Source organism: Mya arenaria, chromosome 8, assembly GCF_026914265.1.
Source record: "Mya arenaria isolate MELC-2E11 chromosome 8, ASM2691426v1".
Lineage (NCBI taxonomy): Eukaryota > Metazoa > Mollusca > Bivalvia > Myida > Myidae > Mya > Mya arenaria.
In genome coordinates this window covers 72,626,083-72,646,879 of record NC_069129.1, presented here as the reverse complement: position 1 = coordinate 72,646,879, position 20,797 = coordinate 72,626,083, and the positions used below count along the sequence as shown (strand labels likewise).

General features: G+C 35.0%; 2 protein-coding genes across 2 annotated transcripts; both read left to right on the top strand.

Moving 5' to 3' along the window:
- Window positions 1-165: 165 nt before the first annotated feature.
- Window positions 166-7,222, top strand: LOC128244557 (carbonic anhydrase 2-like). Its single transcript, XM_052962552.1, has 6 exons — window positions 166-292; window positions 2,215-2,336; window positions 3,758-3,832; window positions 4,347-4,515; window positions 5,194-5,342; window positions 6,965-7,222. Exons 1-6 carry the CDS (start codon window positions 166-168, stop codon window positions 7,220-7,222), a joined length of 900 nt encoding a protein of 299 aa, XP_052818512.1.
- A 1,898-nt stretch (window positions 7,223-9,120) lies between these two features.
- Window positions 9,121-14,888, top strand: LOC128244556 (carbonic anhydrase 6-like). Its single transcript, XM_052962551.1, has 5 exons — window positions 9,121-9,247; window positions 12,549-12,670; window positions 13,762-13,836; window positions 14,368-14,460; window positions 14,739-14,888. The coding sequence occupies exons 1-5, from the start codon at window positions 9,121-9,123 to the stop codon at window positions 14,886-14,888; spliced, it is 567 nt and encodes a 188-aa protein (XP_052818511.1).
- The last annotated feature ends 5,909 nt before the right edge of the window (window positions 14,889-20,797 follow it).

Genomic DNA, 20,797 nt, shown 5'->3' with positions numbered 1-20,797 from the left:
AATCGTGATGTCGTTGTTGATTTAGAAGCATAGGACCATTCCATATCTGCAGCACAGGCTAAACTATGAAATTTCATTTGATTTAAAGGCGTTCATTTATAATGTTGTCATATATCTTGCATAAACATCTGAATGTGTAGCCAAAGGTTATAATGTGAAGGTGGTATGGACGTTACAATACTCGTGTTTGTGGGGACACTCGTCCGGGTCTGGCCAGTCAGTCCACAGATTATGGAGCAACCTGACCAGGAGTCTCGTTTTAGCTACAACCCGGACCCGAGAAATCCGATCGGTAATTTGATCCATTTATAAGAAATGGTTATGAAGTCTGGGGTTTATACGACTTTACAGAGTTAGATTTATTGCATATACACTCTGGAAAATGCTGTTTGGTGTAAATCCACAAGCCACATAATCCGCGACAGTTATGTTCGAAATTGAAAGTGTTTTATATTATTGTTATGCAAGGTGTTTGGTATAACGTACATGACTTGACAACAACAATAACAAAATGTTAAGAATGAAGCGGCGCCGTGCTTTGCATTCATGATGGCGGCGTATGACGTCAACTTCATTGAGTTAGTAACTTGTGCGTTGAGACACATAGCCTAACGGTTATGTACAAAGGTGTGTTTTTTTTTTATTTCATGACGATGCCTTTTGCTGTAGTGTATTCATGGTAAAACAAGGCTTAACCACCTTGCTCTAAATGATGTGAAGGATGATTTCAACTTGGGTTCAAGAGAATGCTTCTAAACGGCTCAATTAAAGGAAATCACATTTCACTTTTGTAACTACGTAGATGATTTTAACCCCATTTGATGTATTTTTTTGTTTATTGTAAGTTAAGTTAATATGTGTGTGTGTGTTTAATCCAGAAGCAAAATCTTTAGTGACAGCGTTTGGATTGTTTTATAGGTTGTGATAATTTCGTTACCTGTTTTTTTGGGGTTGTAAAATTTCATCACAAAACTTTTAATCCAGACACTTTCCGTTTGTTTACCTATAGTAGCCTATTCAAAATTTGAAATATTTTCCCATTGTTACGCACATGTAATCATGCGCCGCTCAAGAGATTCGTCGAAATATTTCAATACAGACTTTCTCTTCAATACTGAGGTAACATTGTTTGAAATTCAAAAAAAAAACAACCAACAACAATGATAAAGCATTACCATGGAGAAGCATTTTGTCATGTGCATATAATGTGTTCTTAAGGTTTATACCGATTTGGGTTATATACCCTGCAAGGGCATGCAGTTTTAGCAAACAAATATAACTAATGTTATATCTTCGTACTCACGCATTTAAGGAATATAATATTTGATGATTTCACTAAAAAATCTTTGTTTTTTTCACTCGCTTGTGATTTTTTTTATTCCACGACCAGTCGCGAAGTAAAACACGAGTTCACACTGAAATCTTGTACTATCCTGAAGCTATTGTGGTTAATGGCTATTATGAAATGCCATAGCCATAAATATTTGTCTGTATATGATATATCCGAGTTGCTATTACATTCTGAAACTACCGTTGTAACAAATGGCCCAGTATATACAGCCATTAAGGACCGTTGTAGTTTTAATAGTTAATAAAAAAAAAACACTTTATTTTACTTCCAACTGTATCTTATGCCTCCAAATGAAGAATAATACACCTATAAATTAAAACTTAATTTTCGGGATACTATGACAACTTTTCTGACACAACCAAAACTTGACATGATTTTGTCATACTTTATGTTCAAATGTTTTGTTAAACATAGCCTATCTGCTAATCTGGATATTTACTCCGCCTGCTATATTGTTAGTGAATGTTGCATGAAAAGGTGTATTTGTTTCTAAAGGTATGCACAACTGGGCTAGAAATTTTCCCGCGTGTGGCGGGGCTCATCAGTCGCCCGTTGACATACGACCTAACGAAGTCATGTACAATTCGACACTATCGTGCCCAAGACTTACCTATGGATATACGGTTATTCCGGGGACATTGAAAAACAACGGTGATATGTCTTCTCTTGTTGTCTTTGAAAATATATATGTATTTATTGTAGTTATAGTTTAAATTAGTTTTATACTTTAACTTGAAAGCGTATACTACAGCTAGTGTCATAAACGCACCCAGTTATACACATATAAACAAAACGAATCACATCGATACTAAAGGAGTATTGTCATTGGAAATATACCAGATCTTATCTACTGGTACACACAGGTCACACTGTTGAGTTTAAACCGCAATCACCACAGTCCCTGCGAGTCACAGGCGTGCCGGACAGGTCTGGAGAGTACATACTGGACAACATCCATCTGCACTATGGACCTGTCAGTGCCGGGGTACGGGTGGATATAATATTACTATCTATAGCCTTTTTTATATTTCATTAGCGTTTTTATGTTTTCGTATCAATGTCCATGTTCATATTTCGCATTTCTGTCACAGCTGGCGACGCCACGCTAGCCATCAAGGATATCTTACAGAAAACTCTCTGATTATTTCCCTTACTGGTTTTCAAAATACTCAAAAAATCGCTAAAATAAACTTACTGGCCAATAGTCAATTTTATTAAATAAGAAGACAGTTTTCTGAAGTTTCCCAAAACATATATATCAGTGAATCAGCAATAAGCCGTTATCAATTTCATACAGGTGAATCGGTAGATATCATAACATAACATAACATAATATTTATTCAGCATTAAATGACATCAAAACATATGAAATAAATCATATGAAACAAATCATCGTGAAGAACAAAGGCTGAACCAGTTAGTAGGAAAATAGTGTTAGTTTGTTCTTACAAAAAATGGTTCGATTCGACGCAGTAGGATAGCCATTTATTTTGTGTTATAACATTCTAGCAATCTTTTTCATTTTTAGTAGTCCACATAATATTGTGTATACTACTCACTAAATTTGACAGCCACTGATTAAAATCGATAACGGCGGACTTCTGACTTACTGATATAAATTTATTTGAACGCTTGATAAATACTGCTTTTTCATAGGACAAAATATTATGTTGACCACTAACAATCCTATATCCAACGCTAGTCAGTAATTTAAAGGAGCTGTCTTACGTATGATAAAATAGCGAAAAAAAGAAAATTGTCGAAAACGGACGTAAACTTGGCATCGATGTGTACAATGCATTGAAACTTACTAACTGAAGTACCACATAGTTAACAATTTATTTAAGTTCAGCAGTTATTTCGTCGTATTTTTCCATTAAAAAAGGTTACTGGGTATGTCTACCAGTTAGAATTCATTCCTTATGCGTGATTGGCTAGTCGGTGTTATCACGCGATATTACCGAGGTAGGTGTATAGCTTAGTTATGTCACCTGATTAGAATAATTCGTTGTAGCTCAGTGAGTAAGACGCTGTTGTTGTTTTTTTACATTTGGTACTTTTTTGCAATTATGATATCTAAGCGTAACACATTCTATTAGATTATTGTCCTGAGATTCGTTACAGAAAAAAACTTTTTTTGGTGCCAATCTGTGACACAGTCCCTTTAAGTGTTCAAAACGAGATAGTATCAAGTCGTTTAAACGAACGAGAAACCGGGCGTTTATATTTAGTGAAACTAAGTATTTAACAGAGATGCCAAGATACTTTGTCATTTGAAGGAGATGTCAGGTCATTTAAAGGAAATACAATCATTATATTTTATTAAGAAGAATAGGTAAAAAAGGTTGACACGTACATGTTTTCGTTCTTTGGCATAATGATTACAACTTCTGTTTACACATTTAGGTCTTTAATAATGGAAGACGGACTATGTTGGCTTCCTCCGAGCATACACTGGCAGGGAGGAACTTTGATGGCGAGGTATGGCCGAGTTGAACACTATACAAGTAAACAACAAATTAAATCACTTGATGGAATACAGTTAAAATAATTATTTTCTATTAAAGTTATTTTTAATACATTAAAGCGAACAGTAATGTAGTAACGCATGCAATTTACTTAGATGTTTTTTCTACAAATCTAAGTATAAGTGGGAAGTTTATCTGGCGCTACATTTGTCATGCAAGGAAGGCGAAATACAACAAAAAAAACAGATAAAGATTATATTAAAAAGTTAATAATAGAAAAGGGTATTATATTCCTTTAGACATTGTTTCGCCGTGTAACTCCTTACCGAGGTGCACGTTCAACTATTTAAATAGTACTAGAAGTTAATACCAGACCGTCTCACTCACTCTCCAGACGTCATTGGAGATGTCCAAAAACTACAGAAACACCATATAAATAATTGATTTTTATTGTTTATCGAATAAAGTTGGTTTTCCTTCGACCAAAGTGTTTTTATTTTCTCATCCACGAATATCTTCTTATCTAGTTGCACGTGGAACTATACAACTTGCTTTATGACAGCCTGGAGGAGGCGGAGAAGTGGAAGGACGGAGTCGTGGTTCTGGCCTTCTTCGTGCAGGTAAAGTGTGGATTTGTCACACGGTCACATCGGAATAACTGTTCAGATAGTGCCAGTGCTTTGAATGCATCACAAAGTAATTAGTACATCTTAGTGATTCAAAGGTGTCTCCATTTTTGACTTTCGTTCAATATGAATAGTGGCTTGCTTGTCTGTTTTTTTTCTGCACGGAGAGCAATAGCTGTATTAAATAACCAGTTGTTTTTAGAACAAATCGAAATAGGAAAGTACATGTGTATTTTTAGAAGATTTTGAAACGACACGAATATCTACTGACGTCTGTGTAATATGCCATGTTTCAGAGAGAGTCAACAATGTTTGGAAGTCAAATTCATCCCTGGCTTTCATCTTTTTTGGAGACATTTGTGCCTCGAGTAACCATACCACGTACGTGTTACACAAAACGGAAATGTGCTGAATACAAACATCTCTTCTTTGTTATGGTAAAATCAAATAAAACGTAAGATTTCTGTTGAATTGTAAGTCTTACGAAAATAAATTTTCACAAATAGAAAATCGGCGATCTAAAATGGTATATTTCACCAGATTTGCAGTGATTCGGATTCGGCAAATTTCTGCATTTACTTAATCTGAAATGTAAATGACGTGCGTTAGTCTGTATCACTATCTTGTAAAACATTAAATTTGAAGCTATGGATGATTTAATTAATATAGATATATATATGTTTCTTGTACTTAGCTTGTCCCTGAAGTTTTCCTTGTATCGTTAATGATTTACCAGATTTTTTTACAGAAACGGAAATCCCGGCAGTATTTGATCTGCGCATGCTCAATCGGATGTGTGATTTCTACATATATTCCGGAAGTACCACAACCCCCGCTTGCGAAGAGTCTGTCAAATGGGTGGTGTTTAGGGAACCAATTCCCGTCACCGAGGACGCAGTACGGCAGTTTTGTAGAAACAATTTAGCTGTCTTGATCTGACCATGAAAACCATTACTGTAAATAAGCGTTAGATTCAAAACGATTGAGAAAGACCAGTTAAAGATATTGAATCTAATACAGTACTCACGTCAGAAAATAAACATTTGATACAAATCTATAATTAACTACAGAGAGTGTAATTTAGTCTATTTTCATGTTTGGCTTAGCTGAAAGGAAATTATAATCTTTTATTTCATGCATATCGGTGAAAGACTGAATATTGGTGAATGATAACTTGATCATTTCACTCTAGCTCGAGTGAAATGATAACATTTGATCATTCCTCTCTGTGCAGACAACTCGGGACTATTTTTTCATCTTTTACAAGATTTGCTTCCCTTGACTTTGAAAAAAAATACATGTATGTAACATGTTTGTTGTCGTCTGTAGTGCAGTAATATACACGTTGACCGAATCGTATAGCATTGTCAAAATCAAATTATGCAACAGTTTTAATAAAACAAACATTTTTTTGCGATTGATTATAACTATAAAAAAGAAGAAAAAAAACTTTCCAATTTATGTATGAACTATTTCATGGAACATACTGTTACAATTAACCCGCTTGGTAGGTATCGGTTGAATATTTACTCGGCCACATGTGCTAGTAATAGAGTTAATAGATCATTTCTTCCTAAAATCTCTAACCGCGTACATGTATGCACAAGCATTTTGAATTTGACCAATTTCCAGTTTACCTTCATCAGTTTAACGATTCATTTTTCTTTTTAAAAATAATGCTCAGGAAAGGCTTGCCCAAAAGCTGAACGTTAAAGGAGTCCAGTCTTATCAAATAGCTCAGATCATCGGCCATAAAAACCTGAACAATTAAAGCAGATTGAAATAGGAAACTTATTCGCTGTCTCAACAACAGAACGTCCTTCGGCTGCACTGAGCATGAATTCGCCCCGAGAAAATACCGTAAGATCCTGAGTCTGAGAGCGACAGTTAACACTTACTTCGGTTGCTTTTACAAATTCACACTTTTATAAGTCCATCTCTGTTATTTTAAATCTGTTGAAATTGTTTTTGAATGTACAAAAATGTCACATGCTCAAGTTTCATTGAATTGTATTTCTACGCATTTTCTTTTTATTTTCGAAATGCTTTTGTTTAAATACTTGTTTTGTGCCTCAATAAATGTTAAAAATGATAGGTTTCGTTGATGGAAGTAGGGTTTTATCTAAAAATAATTTCAATTCCAACAACCATTTCCATAAAGTGTTGAACTCTTTTTTTAGTGGACGGACTGATCGCGCAAAAAGGAGGTAACTTTGACATAGCGGATATGCCGCAGTTACTTCCATTCGCAAAGAGGCCACAGAAATATTTACTGTAGCGGCGAAATATACTGAAAAAACAATATATGCATGAAATAAAAAGAAAATTTATTGAATTCAGTGTAAGATCGTATTTTATTTCACGAGTGGTCACAGAAACTCGTGAAAATATATTTTCTGTGACCACTCGTGAAATAAACTACGATCTTACACTAAATTCAACAAATATCCTCTATATATTTCCAAACATGGTGTTTGTAACGAATAATATGAGTCAACTAAGTCGACCTCTTTTTTTAGTGGAATAAACTCGCTCTACTTCGAAGAGGCGTAGATTTTCGTGCAAATGAGGGAATCAGTCGAGTCACCCAGCCCCTCAACGAACGAGAAGTTCAGTCCAACTTTCCAATGAGGAAAGGTGTTGAATATTCGCTGAACGGGCAACTGATAGAGCCTGTTGACCCTCTATTGGAAATGGACAGAATCACAGAGGAGTTTATGATGCCAAACGTGGTTGATTTCCGTTCAAGACGAACGCTATGGATGAACAATTATTAAGTTTCGTTTTCAAAGGTGTACGTTTCGTCTTTGTAAGTGTATTATTTCAATAAAATGGTATCGTAAAAAAATAATAAAGAGGAGTGTTTGCGACCACTATAGTTTCTATGAAATAAAGCCAGGTCAAACTAAGTGAACCGCGACAAGCCGATATAGGTTTTATGATAAAAACTGCTAGGTGGGAATTATGCTGTAAGCGATACAAATGGCGTAACTTGGAAATATGGCGTAACGGGAAATATATGAAGTAAGCGGGACATATGGTGTAGCGGAAATATGTCGTGATCGGGAAATATGGCGAAATCGGGAATTATGGCGGTAAATATGGTATAAGTGTTAAATATGGCGGAGTTATCGGGAGATATTATGTAAGCGGCAACATGTCGTGATGGGTAAATATGGTGTTAGCGTAAAGAATGACTACGCAGGACATTTTGAGTCACCGGGAAATACGGCGTGAGCGAAGAATATAGCGTGTGAAGTCGGCACACATAATTTGATATGGGTTTTTTCATAATATATGCTTCAAATGTCGATAATTAACACATTTACTAAAAAATGAGTTTCTTCTTGTAGCTGTTTGTTACCGACTTGACGAAGAGAAATATTGGATATCTTTACAGTGCTAAAATAGTGTTTTGCCTAGCACACTTTCATTTATTTTGTATCCATAAATATGTGTGCAGATTAAAATCTGCATTTATTGGTACAAATATATTTTTACAAAAACTACCGTTGAACATGCGAGTATTGTATCAGTTCATTATGCGCCTGGGTAGGTTGGCCTCTTTTTGTAACATTCACATTAGTTTGGCTGTGTAAAGTATACTATTGATTACCAACTCAACTCATCTTTATTTCCACCAAGGACGGTGATGTTCATATAACCGATAATTTTACTCCATAATACAGTATAGAACAATTATAATTCAAACTACATGTATATTTTACAGCCAATGCAATGCCAATAAACAACCCGTGATATTTGTTTGCTAATTTGTCGCATTTTTAAAGTAAGCATTATATTTTTATATTTAAACCATGTAGTCGATAAAAAAGATGCCCCGTTAGCACAATGAATATCGCATTTTTTTCTTCATACAGACTTTTTAAAAATACATATTAATGATACATATTATTGAATTTCAAATAAAAACAGACAACGTACTACAAGTGTGAAAGAAAAAAGATGCAAAAATGTAACAAACAAGTATCGCTTTTTTGTTTCTTGAGCAATTAAGCGAGGTGTGGGATCGGTATAGCCCAAAAGGATTCCGCATGAAAAATCCGCTTAAGTTTGACGACTAAGCGTAGTTCTTGACACAGGCCAATGGGCCGCCTTTTTGGCCGAAAATGTAGGTTGCATTTTAAAATAAAATTTGTTTTAACTATTATGTATATCGCTTGGTGATATCAGTGGAAACCTTTGACCTGACATATCGAGAGTTTTGCTACAATGAAATCGTGAATGCATATCAATCATAGCTGCGGGCCACACATGTACGAATGTCCCTAATTTACTAGTAAACAACATGTATAATTATAATGACTGACTACGAATGCACATTACTGTCCAATTATTTTTCTTTACAAGCAATATATTGCGACTGTATAGTTTGATGACAGGACTTAACATGAGGTAGGGTAATTTCGTATGTTAGCTCTCAACACACTGCTTTGCTTGTAAAACTGCAAGTCCAGTTGCTTTACATTTATTCCGTTTTTATTGACACGTACGACATTCAGAAATTTTTAGTAGTGCTGGTATCAAAGTATAGAAAAAATGAAAGGAGGAATGAAAGGGATTAGTAACTAATTCGTTGGAATATAGTGGTGCATTTTATACAAACTCTTGAGTGTTTCTTGGTGCCATTTTGTATAGGCCGGTTACGGGCAGTATGAGGGTGACGCTGCTGGTGTTTGTTGGGGTACTAGTGCACTTCCGGCCGGTCAGTTCACACATGAGGGCACCGGTTGCCCAGGGACCTCGCTTCAGCTACGACTCGGACCCACGAAATCCCATTGGTAACACAAATAACGCAACACACCGCGCCACAAATGTTTTTATAAGCACATATTTTGTTTGCATTTTTACAATAATTATACATACATTGTGAACGCGGTCTTGATTATTTATGTTTACATGCAAATGAATGCAGTCCTATATTGAAAGCTTGATTTAATATTCCGATGGTCTATGGACTTTGATAATAAGTACACTACTTCTTTAACATTTGTGAATGCTTGGGAAAGGAATTTTCCCGAGTGTGGCGGTGCGTCGACATACAGACTATATGAAAGCACTGTTAGTGCTGAACGGATAGAGCGACGATTACTTCTATTGGATTCTGCCACCCGCGCTTCCGCAAAACTCACTCACTCACTCACTCAGAAAAGTGAGAAATTCGCATTGAATTAATTATGTACTGTATATCCGGGTTACCTCCCATGTAGTACCTTATTTTTTGAATTATTATGTTATCTTATTATAATTAGGTCAAACCAAGAACTGCCAGGAGTTTTCCAGTTTATAGGAGTTTTCCCATTCATATCCGTGTTTTATAAATGTGTTTTCTGTTAATATTTTTGTAAATGAAGGATTTTTCCAGGTATGTTTCATGAATTGATTTATATTGAAATCAGGTTAATTCAAGAATGATTTTCAACTCCACATGTACTCAGTGGATTTTTTGTGGTCTATTACAAAAGCCTTGAGCTAGCGCTCAAGCCTAAATTTTTCCACAATCACTCGTGAAATAAAATACAAAATCTGCATTGAAATCTACAAATATCCAGAAGCTATTGTGGTCAATGATTGTTATGAAATTTCATTGCCATAAAGATTTGTCAGCATATGTCATATCCGAATTGCTATTACATTCTGGAACTTTATTGGTAATAAATATGTCAATGACCCGACATTATAAATCATTGCAGTTTTAATAGTAAATGAAAAAAGCTTTGTGCAACTATAGTTTATGCCTCCAAATGAAAAAAAAATGATACACCTAGAAATCAAAAATGTTAACACTGACAACCGATGATATTATTTTCGATATTCCATGACAGTCCAGTGTTGTTGAAAAAACTTTTCTGACACACCCGAGTCTGGATATGCTTTTGACATAGTTTAAGTTCAAATAAGTGTTAAAGTTATCCAATCTGTTAAACAGGATATGTACTCCGCCTCCTTTGCCATATTGCTATTAATCAATGAATTAAAAGGTATATTTATTTTTTAAGGTATGCAAAACTGGGCCAGAAATTTTCCCGAGTGTGGTGGTGCTTATCAGTCGCCCGTTGACATACGACCTAACGAGGTGAGGTACAACCCGACACTATCCTGCCCGAAACTTACCTATGTGAATAAGATTATGCCAGGGACATTGACAAACAATGGTGACATGTTTTCTGCTCTTTTTAATATATATATTTCTTGTTCGCGACATTTTCCTTATAATGTTAGCAGTTAAGACAATTTGTGTTGAATCATAGTTTTAATGTGTCTCTGTTTTTATCTTTTACTTGAAAACGTATAATACTCCGAGTAGCATACACGCTTCCAGTAACAGCTCAAATATAAACAAAACGAATCTCATCAAATCTAAAGACGTCTTCTCATTGGAAATAAAAGCGCTTAAAGCGTTCGCAGGCTTTCGGACTGCTACGTTTTATAGTCATGTGACTGTAAAACAAATTTACATGAAACTCTGAAGATAGTACATGCATGCTCATGAATTCCTTCTCAAATACAAGAATTTTTTATAAAGTATGGAGTAATACTCAATTGAATATGACCCTATATAGAACGTTGATCTCATGAACAATGCACTGCCATTAATAAAGCATTCAGACTTTTTAAAGTGAAATCTACTCTACACTTCAGACATGACTGGGTCGTATTTAATTTACTTCCAGGGTTTGCCCGCTTAAGCAAATGCATCCAACAAAATGCATTGGACAGGTATATAAAGTTTATGTTTAAGGTCTCTTTTTACAATGGCAGGACCCTCGTGCATAATTCCTCTGGATCAAATCGACCACATACTTTTTATTCCCTGTATGTGTTGATGCATCTTTATATTGCCCTCAACCTATGTCACTCATGGACAAAAATGAATACATCTATTTTAATGGATTATAAATCTCTATAATATGCAATATGTTAAAGACACTGGGCTGAAATTACTGAGGCAAAGTGAGAAATCTTTATGCATTTCCGTTCCATTCGGTGTATCATAACTATATTCACAAATCGCAACAGACCGAAAGCCTTTCAACGCTTTAGGCGATTTGATTTTAGTTGTACAAGTGTATTATATGCATTCAGTAATGTTAAAGATTGTTAGTATTTACTTACCAATGGGTTTTATGTGACACAGTCGCATTATCATTTATTTTGTGTAAGTGTACATATTAACAATCTAAAACAAAAACTGTCAAGTTGTTTGTGAAGTTTTGTGCTGTTGTTCCATGTGTCTTGTTTGTGTTTTTTGTTTGTTTTTGTGTTCTATGTCTTTGGCGTTTACCCAGTGCCATTAAACGGGGTTAATGTTTAAACTTTTGGCTACTGAGCTTGTTACTGTAGTTTTTTAACATGAGTATTGGAGCCGATTGCATGTTTCAGGCTATTTTAAACATAGAAACTTTACCGATAAATAAACTACAATCACCAAAGAACTGATAATGGGATAAAAATGAAATATCATTATTTCATATAAAGCATTTTGGTTTGGTGTCTTACGCCAAATGAGCATTTAATAGCATATATGCAAAGCGACTTATGTGGGTTTTTTCGATGTTCTACCCAATTTTCCGGGTTATTTCCTTTGATTAAACATGGCCGACACCGAATACACAGATTCCTTTTTAACCCGATAGTATCTAGATATCCAGCCGCGGCCAAAATGTAAACACAGATATATACAAGTATTAAGTTTGATTCAATACGCGTTCATTTTGAAACTTTTTGCATATTCTGCTTTTCATATTGCGTTTTGTTACTCGTCAATGTTAATAAATAATTGTCTATCCAATGCTTTTAATTGCGCATAATTACTCAAAAACGTAGCTTATTCGCGCTTTATTTACCTCACAACATAGTTTGAATGCTCATTACAGCGCTACTTTTAGCAAGCTACTTATGCAGAACGCAGCTCCACGTAGCTATTCTAGCAATTTTGTAATGTAAATTAGGTCGTTGTTCACCGCAGATCTAACATCGCTTGAGTTGATACGCTCATGCGCGCATAAATTCGTCAAATGTTAAAATGTTATGTCGATTTGCCGATAAACAGTTATAAATCTTATCTACCGGTACACACAGGTCACACTGTTGAGTTTAAGCCGCAATCACCACAGTCCCTGCGAGTCACTGGCGTGCCGTCCAGGTCTGGAGAGTACATACTGGACAACATCCATCTGCACTATGGACCTGTCAGTTCCGGGGTACGGGTGGATATAATATTACTATCTATAGACTACTTAATATTCCGCTAGCGTTTCAATTTATGTTCACGTTACAGATACTGTCCATGTTATTGTCACAGCTGGCGACTTTAATTGTTTGCTGGTGTTCCGAAAGACTCACACACGCGAAAAATAACTATCAGTAAATCAGCACTAACCCGTAATCGATTTTAATCAGGTGTATCGGTAGAAATTAACAGAGGCTAACCCAGTTAGTAGGTAAAGATTGTTAGTATGTTCTTCAAAAATAAATGGTTTAATGCGACGGGGCAGTAGTATGACTTTTTTTGCATTCTATTCATCTTAAAAACGTTTTATTGATCTACATAATAATGTGTAGATTACCCACTAACTGGGCCAGCCACTGATTAGAATCAATAACGTCTGACTGCTGATTAACTGAAAAATATTTATTGGAAACCTGAGAAATACTACTTTTTATTGGACAAAATATTATGTTGACTACTAACACTCCTTAACCATAACGAGTCAGTTGTTTAGTTGTTCAAACACGAAATAGTAGGGATTCGTTTTAAAGGGACACTGATCGTTTATATTTAGAAGCAAAATCAACTTATAAAGTGACACCCTTATTCAAAATAAATACATACACATGTATAACAAACATAACTTTTTACTGATAAACCTTTAACTACCTACTTAATAATGCATAAATGGAAAATATTAACTACTAATAACAAGATTATTACCCTGAATATAAGAGCGGAAAGCTCTCAAATATTAAATGATTGGTGACTGCTAAAATATTTACTGTAGTCTCATAAGGTAGAAATACTGTGTTTAATGCTAAATTCTTTCAAATTAAACTCGGTATCCTTTTATAATTACCATTTTTCTGACATTTGGTTATCCTTTATGGAATTTTTAAACAATATCATTAATTGTGGTAAAACTTATACTAAGATACTAGCTCATGTTCGATTCTGTGTCATTAAAAGGAGATATTAGGATAATTAAAGGAGATATTTAGTCATATGGAAAATGCAGTTTGACACGTACATGCTTTCGTTCTTTGGCATAATGATAACAACTTCTGATTACACTTGTAGCGCTTTAATAATGGAAGGCGGAATATGTTGGCTTCCTCGGAGCATACACTGGCAGGGAGGAACTTCGATGGCGAGGTATGTCCGAGTTTGACACGCTACTAGTAAAGAGCAAGCAAACTACCATTTGATAGAATAACATAATTTTCTATGTAATGAATTGTTTCATTATTTTTTAAGGAAACCTGGAGTATTTTTGCTGCATGTAATTAATTTAGCTGTTTTCCTTCTAGTCTAAATCTATGTGCAACCATTGTTTTTCTTCTAGTCTAAATCTATGTGGAACCATCTCACGCTACGTCATTCGGGGTAAAGAAACACAACAAAACAAATTCTATAAGGAATTAAAAAAAGTAAACTATGGAAAACATAATAGAAAACAAAAACGGGTATTTATATTCCCTTCGACGTCGTTCCGCTGTGTTACTACTTACCGAGTTGCACGTTGAACTATTTAAATAGCACTAGATTCCAGACGTCATTGGAGATGTCCATATTCTACAGAAACACCTGATACAAATCTGAATGGTTTTTATTTTATAGAAAAATTCTTGTGTTTTCATTTAACAAAAGTGTTATTTTCTCATGCACGTAAATCTTCTTATCTAGTTGCACGTGGAACTATACAACTGGCTTTATGGCAGCCTGGAGGAGGCGGAGAAGTGGGCGGACGGGGTCGTGGTGCTAGCTTTCTTTGTGCAGGTAAAGTGTGGGTATATCTCACGGTCACATTGGAATGATTGTTCATATAGTGCAGTGGTTTGTATGTATCACAAAGTTAATACATTTGAGTCATTAGATGGTGTCTCCATTTTACCTTTCTTTCAAAATGAATAGTTGCTTGCTGGTCCGGGTTTTTTTCTGCATGGAGTAAAATAGCTGTATTATATTCGTATAGATTCCGCAGTTTCTGAACAAATCGAAATAGGAATTAAAGTACACGTGTGAAGTAGAGTTTTAAACTTCACATATATCTGTAGACCGTTGAGTACGTCGATGTAATATGCCATGTTTCAGAGAGAGTCAACGAAGTTTCGAAGTCAACTCCACCCCTGGCTTTCATCATTGTTGGAGACATTTGTGCCTCGAGTAACCATACCACGTACGTGTTCCTTAAGACAGAAATGTGATGAATACAAGCATATCTTCTTTGTTGTGATAAAATAGAATTAAACGTAAAATTTCCGTGAATGGTAAGGCATATGCGCAGACATCGAAAATCAGGGAGTAAGCTTATTATTATTTTTACCAGATTTGCAATTATCGGCAAATGTTTTCATTTTCTTATAAAATGTAAATGACGTGCGCTCGTCTGTATCACCATCTCGTAAATCATTTAATTAAAAACTACGTTGATTTAATTAATGTGATGTTTGAATGTTTGCTTCTCGTTAACTGTCGTTTGGACACTTACCTTGTGCATCTTAAAGCATCTTTTTTGTCTTGGAACGAGCCAATTGTTGCGAAAACCCATGAAAACCTGTTATATTAGACTGTTGACAAAAAATTAGATCGCAGTTTTTTATATTTAAGTTAAAAAAATAATGTATTATGCATTTTTCTTAAACCTTTAGTAACGGTTTAAGCCATAAAACAATAATTTTCGAACGGAAATGAAAAATGTTGTAAAAATGCTAAGTGAGAGTGCAGGTTTATATTTTATTTTGTTTTTGTACTTAACTTGTCCCTGTAATTTTCATTGTATCATTAATGATTTACCGGAATTTTAATAACAGAAACGGAAATCGCGGCAGTGTTTGATTTGCGCATGCTCGACTTGATGTGTGATTTCTACATCTATTCCGGAAGTACCACAACCCCTGAGTGAACCGGCGGTTTTATTAAAACAATTTAGCTGTCTTGATCTGACCTTTAAAACCATCAGTGTAAATAAGCGTTGGATTCAAAACGATTATATTGATAAAGTCCAGTTAAAGAAATTAAATCTTACACCCTACACTCGTCAGATAATAAACATTTGATATAAATCTACACGAACTGTCTCATTTTTTTGCATTCAAATAGGTTTACTACCGAATGTACTCTTTGGTCTCTTTTAATGTTTAGCTTACATGAAACGAAATTTTAAGTTTATCTTCCCGAGCAGCGTGTTTGTAGCGCGCGACATGAGTTAACAAAGTCGACCTCTATGTTTTCAGTGGGACAAACTCGCTCTTCTTCAAAGAGGCGAAGATTTTAATGCAAATATGGGAAATTGCCGAGTCATACAACCACTGAACGGACGGAAAATCCAGTCAAACTTTCCAGTGAGGAAAGGTGATCGATATTCCCTTAAAGGCCAACAAATAGAGCCTGATGTTCCTCTATCGAAGGCGGACAGGAACATAGAAGAGTCTGTTATTTCAAATGTGGTTGAGTTCCTTTCAAGAGGAACCTCGTTGAGGAAATCTTATTAAGTTTCGTTCTTAAAGTAAAAAATTGCTTTTATAAAGTAAAATAAAGCCATAGTTTGCGACCACTATTGTTTCTATGAAATAAAACTGGGTCAAACGAAGTGAACCGCGACAAGCCGATATAGGTTTTATAATAAACATGACTAAGCGGGAAATATGGCATAAGCGGCTATTTCTGGCGTAAACAGGAAATATGGCGTAAGCGGGGAGTGGAGAGTTCGCGGGAGTTATGTTGAAAGCGTAAATATGGCGTGCATCAATATGGCGTAAGCGGGAAACCTGGCCAAGCAGGAAACCTAAGGTATAAGAGGTAAATATTGCGTAAGCAGTAAATATGGCAATACACATGGCTAAGCAGGAAATATGATGTTAGCGGAAATATGGCGCAACAAGCGAAAATACGGCGGGTGAAGTCGGTACACATAATCTAAAATGTTTGATTGATATGATATAAACAGACGACTGTTGACAAATTTACTACGATACGAAATTCTGCTTGTCGCTGTCTATGAACCGACAAAACTAAGAGAAATATGAGAGACCTTTACCAATACTGTTCTAAAAGTGTGTTGCCTAACGCGCTTTTATGGTGTGTTTTTTGTATCCACATATATTTGTGCGTGTATTCGTAGAATTGTTTAATAAAATATTGTTTAATATGCGAGTATCGTATCAATTCATTATGCGCCTGTGTAGCTTGGCCTCTAGTTGTAACATTCACATGCAGTTTGGCTTTGTAATGTAAACTAGTGATTATTCAGGGTGTAATGTTCAGAGAACCGTTCATATGTCTTTGAAGTCTGTAGGTACAGATTAGAATAGAGGAAATGTGATATTTCTATTTTAAATGAAATGAAAATAATCCGGTATCTTCATTAGAATAAGTTATTACTAGTACACTTTGAGTCCATACAAAGAATGAGATGTAAAACAATAATTCCTGATAATTACTAACGAGTACAACTTGTTAAGCTTTAACGAAGACTCACACATATATCATCCAGTTCGATGTTCATGACGATAAAATGTTGAAGCCAATTTACTGTATTAGTGTCGCTGGCTGTGATATTACTCCATAAGTCATCATAATACACAACAAAGATCAGCAGACACTATAATGGATTACAACCATTTAGGTGAACACCTTGGGCAGTCATAGCAAAAATGTTTGTTTTGCTTGTTTACATATTTCTTAAATTGTTGGGTTGACTCCTGGTGGTTCGCAAAATTAGTTTAGGTAGCTATATTTTAAACAACTAGCGGAGGATCACGCTTCTTGTTCAGGCTTTTTCACATTCACATCATGAACAAACATATTAAAAGTCGAAACAACGCCACCTTTGCAAACGGATTTTCGTACTGCAATGGTATCTGGCTTGACAACTGAATGAAACAATCCATTTTTGATGGTGATTAGACGATTTAAACGTACGTTCCACGAGGCAGACCAATTTACACCTCTCTCACTCTCTACCTCTCTCTCTCTCTCTTATTAGCGGGGATTGTCAATCTATTCATATTGTTCAGTAAAGGATTAGGGTTTGCCACTGTTCGAGCAATATCACATTAATAATTACTTTTTATACTTGAATTATAAATATCTTAATATTGTAAATAATCTTTGTCATCACATTATCATGCTCTTCTCACGTATATTACAATAAAGAATATTTAGTTAAAACACCTGCTAAGTTTTTGAAATATTTAGTAAAATTCAGAACAAGAAATAATAGACTACCAATTAAAGTAGGAAGCTGGAACAATATAGAACTGAATGTTAGAAAATGCGAACTTTGTGATAAAAACTGTATTGGTGATGAATTTCATTATTTATTAGAATGTAGCTATTTTGCCGAATATAGAATAAGATTTATTGACAGACAATTATACCGATATCCTAATGTTTTGAAATTTAAAGATATTATAAATATCAATCCCAATGATTATATAAAATTCATAAAATTATGTAAATTCCTCAAGTGTATTGTTAACAAATTTAGTATAAGAATGTAACACTATGTTCTCCTCCACATATATTTATATATGTTTGATATTAAAGTTTCAATAACATAAAAAAATACTCATAATATTATTTAGAAAATCTGTATTATTATGTCCAATATATTTTGTAATGCTTCATTTAAGGAATGAATTGTGGGGTTGATGTCATTTTCTAGCACACCGGATAGGCATTTCCGGTAAATTCAGCCGTGCTAGAAAACTCCATCTGGCATCCCCCCATGCCAGATGAGTCACGCGCTGTGATGTAATACTTTCAATTTCTTTTATTAAACATTTAATGTAACCAAGATTTCAATAGATGAGTTCCATTAACATTTACTTTACAAAAATATTCCTTAAAAACAAAACAAAATAACCCTTAAAAGACGTGATAGCGAAGGAAATTATTGACGTATGCAATGAATACACATTACTGTGCGTCATGACGTCAGTAATCATCATCGCACGCGCTTTATGGTGAAATGTACAAAACGCGCTTTCTTATGTATCTTCTCCACATAAAAATGTAAGTAAAGGTATGCTAGAAAAAATATCTATCATGTGTGTCCGTTCCGGATAGAAAAATCCGACCCTCGGGCACGCTGCGTAGCCGGTAACTCGGCAAGCCTCGTTACCTGGCAACGCAGGTGCCATCGGGTCGGATTTTTCTATCTGGAACGGGAACACATGACATATATTATTAATCGGGTATGAACGCAATTGGGTTGGTCAATGTGTGTGGAGTCCAAAGGACTCCACGCGTACTTTGACAAACCCAATTGCGTTCATATCCCCGATAATGACATCAACCGCACAATTCATTCCTTATATTTACACCAATAGTTCATTATTTCATTCAAGAATTGTTAAAAAAATTCTTAATTTCATTTAAGAAAACCTTTCAGTAATCCGTTCTTACCCATTCTGTAAATAGAACGACCCGACTATAACCGGAAACATTTTTTCAAATGACGTCACAATAACGCGGGAAAAGATCAACCACTTGAAATCACTTTAAAACGTAAAATTGAAACACTTCTGGTACCAATATATTTAAAATATAATATACTCACAGTTTTAAAAATGTTGATCTATATTTTACGGGACCTGCAGACACAATACAACCAATAACAAGATCAATAGCTTTCATGTATATTGTTATGCAATGAATTAAGATCCGAACATATCCGAAGATGTTGCGTTCATCGATTGATTGTCAAACTAGAATTCTGTGAGAGTGCAACTTTAAGAATACTATTAATCGAGTGTGCATGTGATCCGGACTCTGAACATTGGATGAACTATCATTAAATATTGTAGATTTACGTAAATTGCCCAAAATATAAGAATAACAATGAAAATATGTACATGTTTGACTTGTTCTTTATTCATAATAAGTCTAAGTCTTTACAGCACATGTTTGGCAGAATCAAGTTCTAATGAACATAATAATTGATTTAAATGTACAGTGAAATAAATTGTTTTATACAGAAAATAATACCTTAACGATTCAGACCGATCTGTTCTCGTATTTTTTTGGTGGCTCAAATATTTATCTGAGTTTTGGAGGAGGCCTAGCTGGTGTGAGCTGGTCAAATACAGTAGCTGCTTGAGGGTCAGGGTTTTCTTGATTGGATTTCCCGTCGACAAAGTGCTGATATGAAAATAAGAAATCTATGAAATGTGTCGGAATGACAGCTACAAAAGCCATTGTTTACATAGGATCCATACGAGTAGATGAGATTCGGAAGCATGCGATGGTTCGGACAAAAATTTAGTTGTACGATATTTCCTGATTTACTTTGAAAGCAAAGCAGATTATAAAAACTACATAACGGTATCAACAAAAATACCTCTATCTTGAATGAAATCAATCGTGTCCATGTTTAACCTGATATTAAATGGCCATTAGGCTTAATGCCGATTTGACAACACAAGCCAAAGCATAAATGTACGATGTTTATAGTTTAAAAATAGTAACACTTATTTAGGTAATGCACGGACAATTTCAGTATTAAATAAATTTTGAGCGGATTGAAATAAGTAGTTTTGTTCAAAAAAATACTTTTGTACAGACGTATAGATGTTTCGCCTTTGAACGATCTTTCAAAAATTCCAAGTTCAGCTGTTGATGAGGTCTTCCACAGAGTCTGATACAGCACTTGTATTTTTCTAAATAACTCGCTGGTTTCGAATACGGAACGAAGTGGAAGCCATCTTTAGTCGGCCTGGCTACCTTGTATCCGAATTACAAGTGCCATGACAACACCTTTTTACCATAATACTTAAAAAGGCGAGGAATTGCCAGCGCATATATATGACGGACTCTGGTCAGTTTGACGGACAAAATGGCGGATAGCAACACGGCTTATCAGCCCTGCATTCTGATTGGCTGATAGGACCTGTCAATCAAATCCTGTCGTAAGGTCAATTGCCGAAAGGCACTCATTTAAGGAATGGAAGTTGAGGTGTAAATATTATGTTGTATTGTATATGTACCCATGCTCTTTTTGTCATGTACTTATGACATTAGTGATGGTAAATAAACTTGGAATAATATGTATCCGTCAGAAGTAAAGGCGATGAACCTGATTGTTTGTGCTAATAAACTATTGAATTGAATT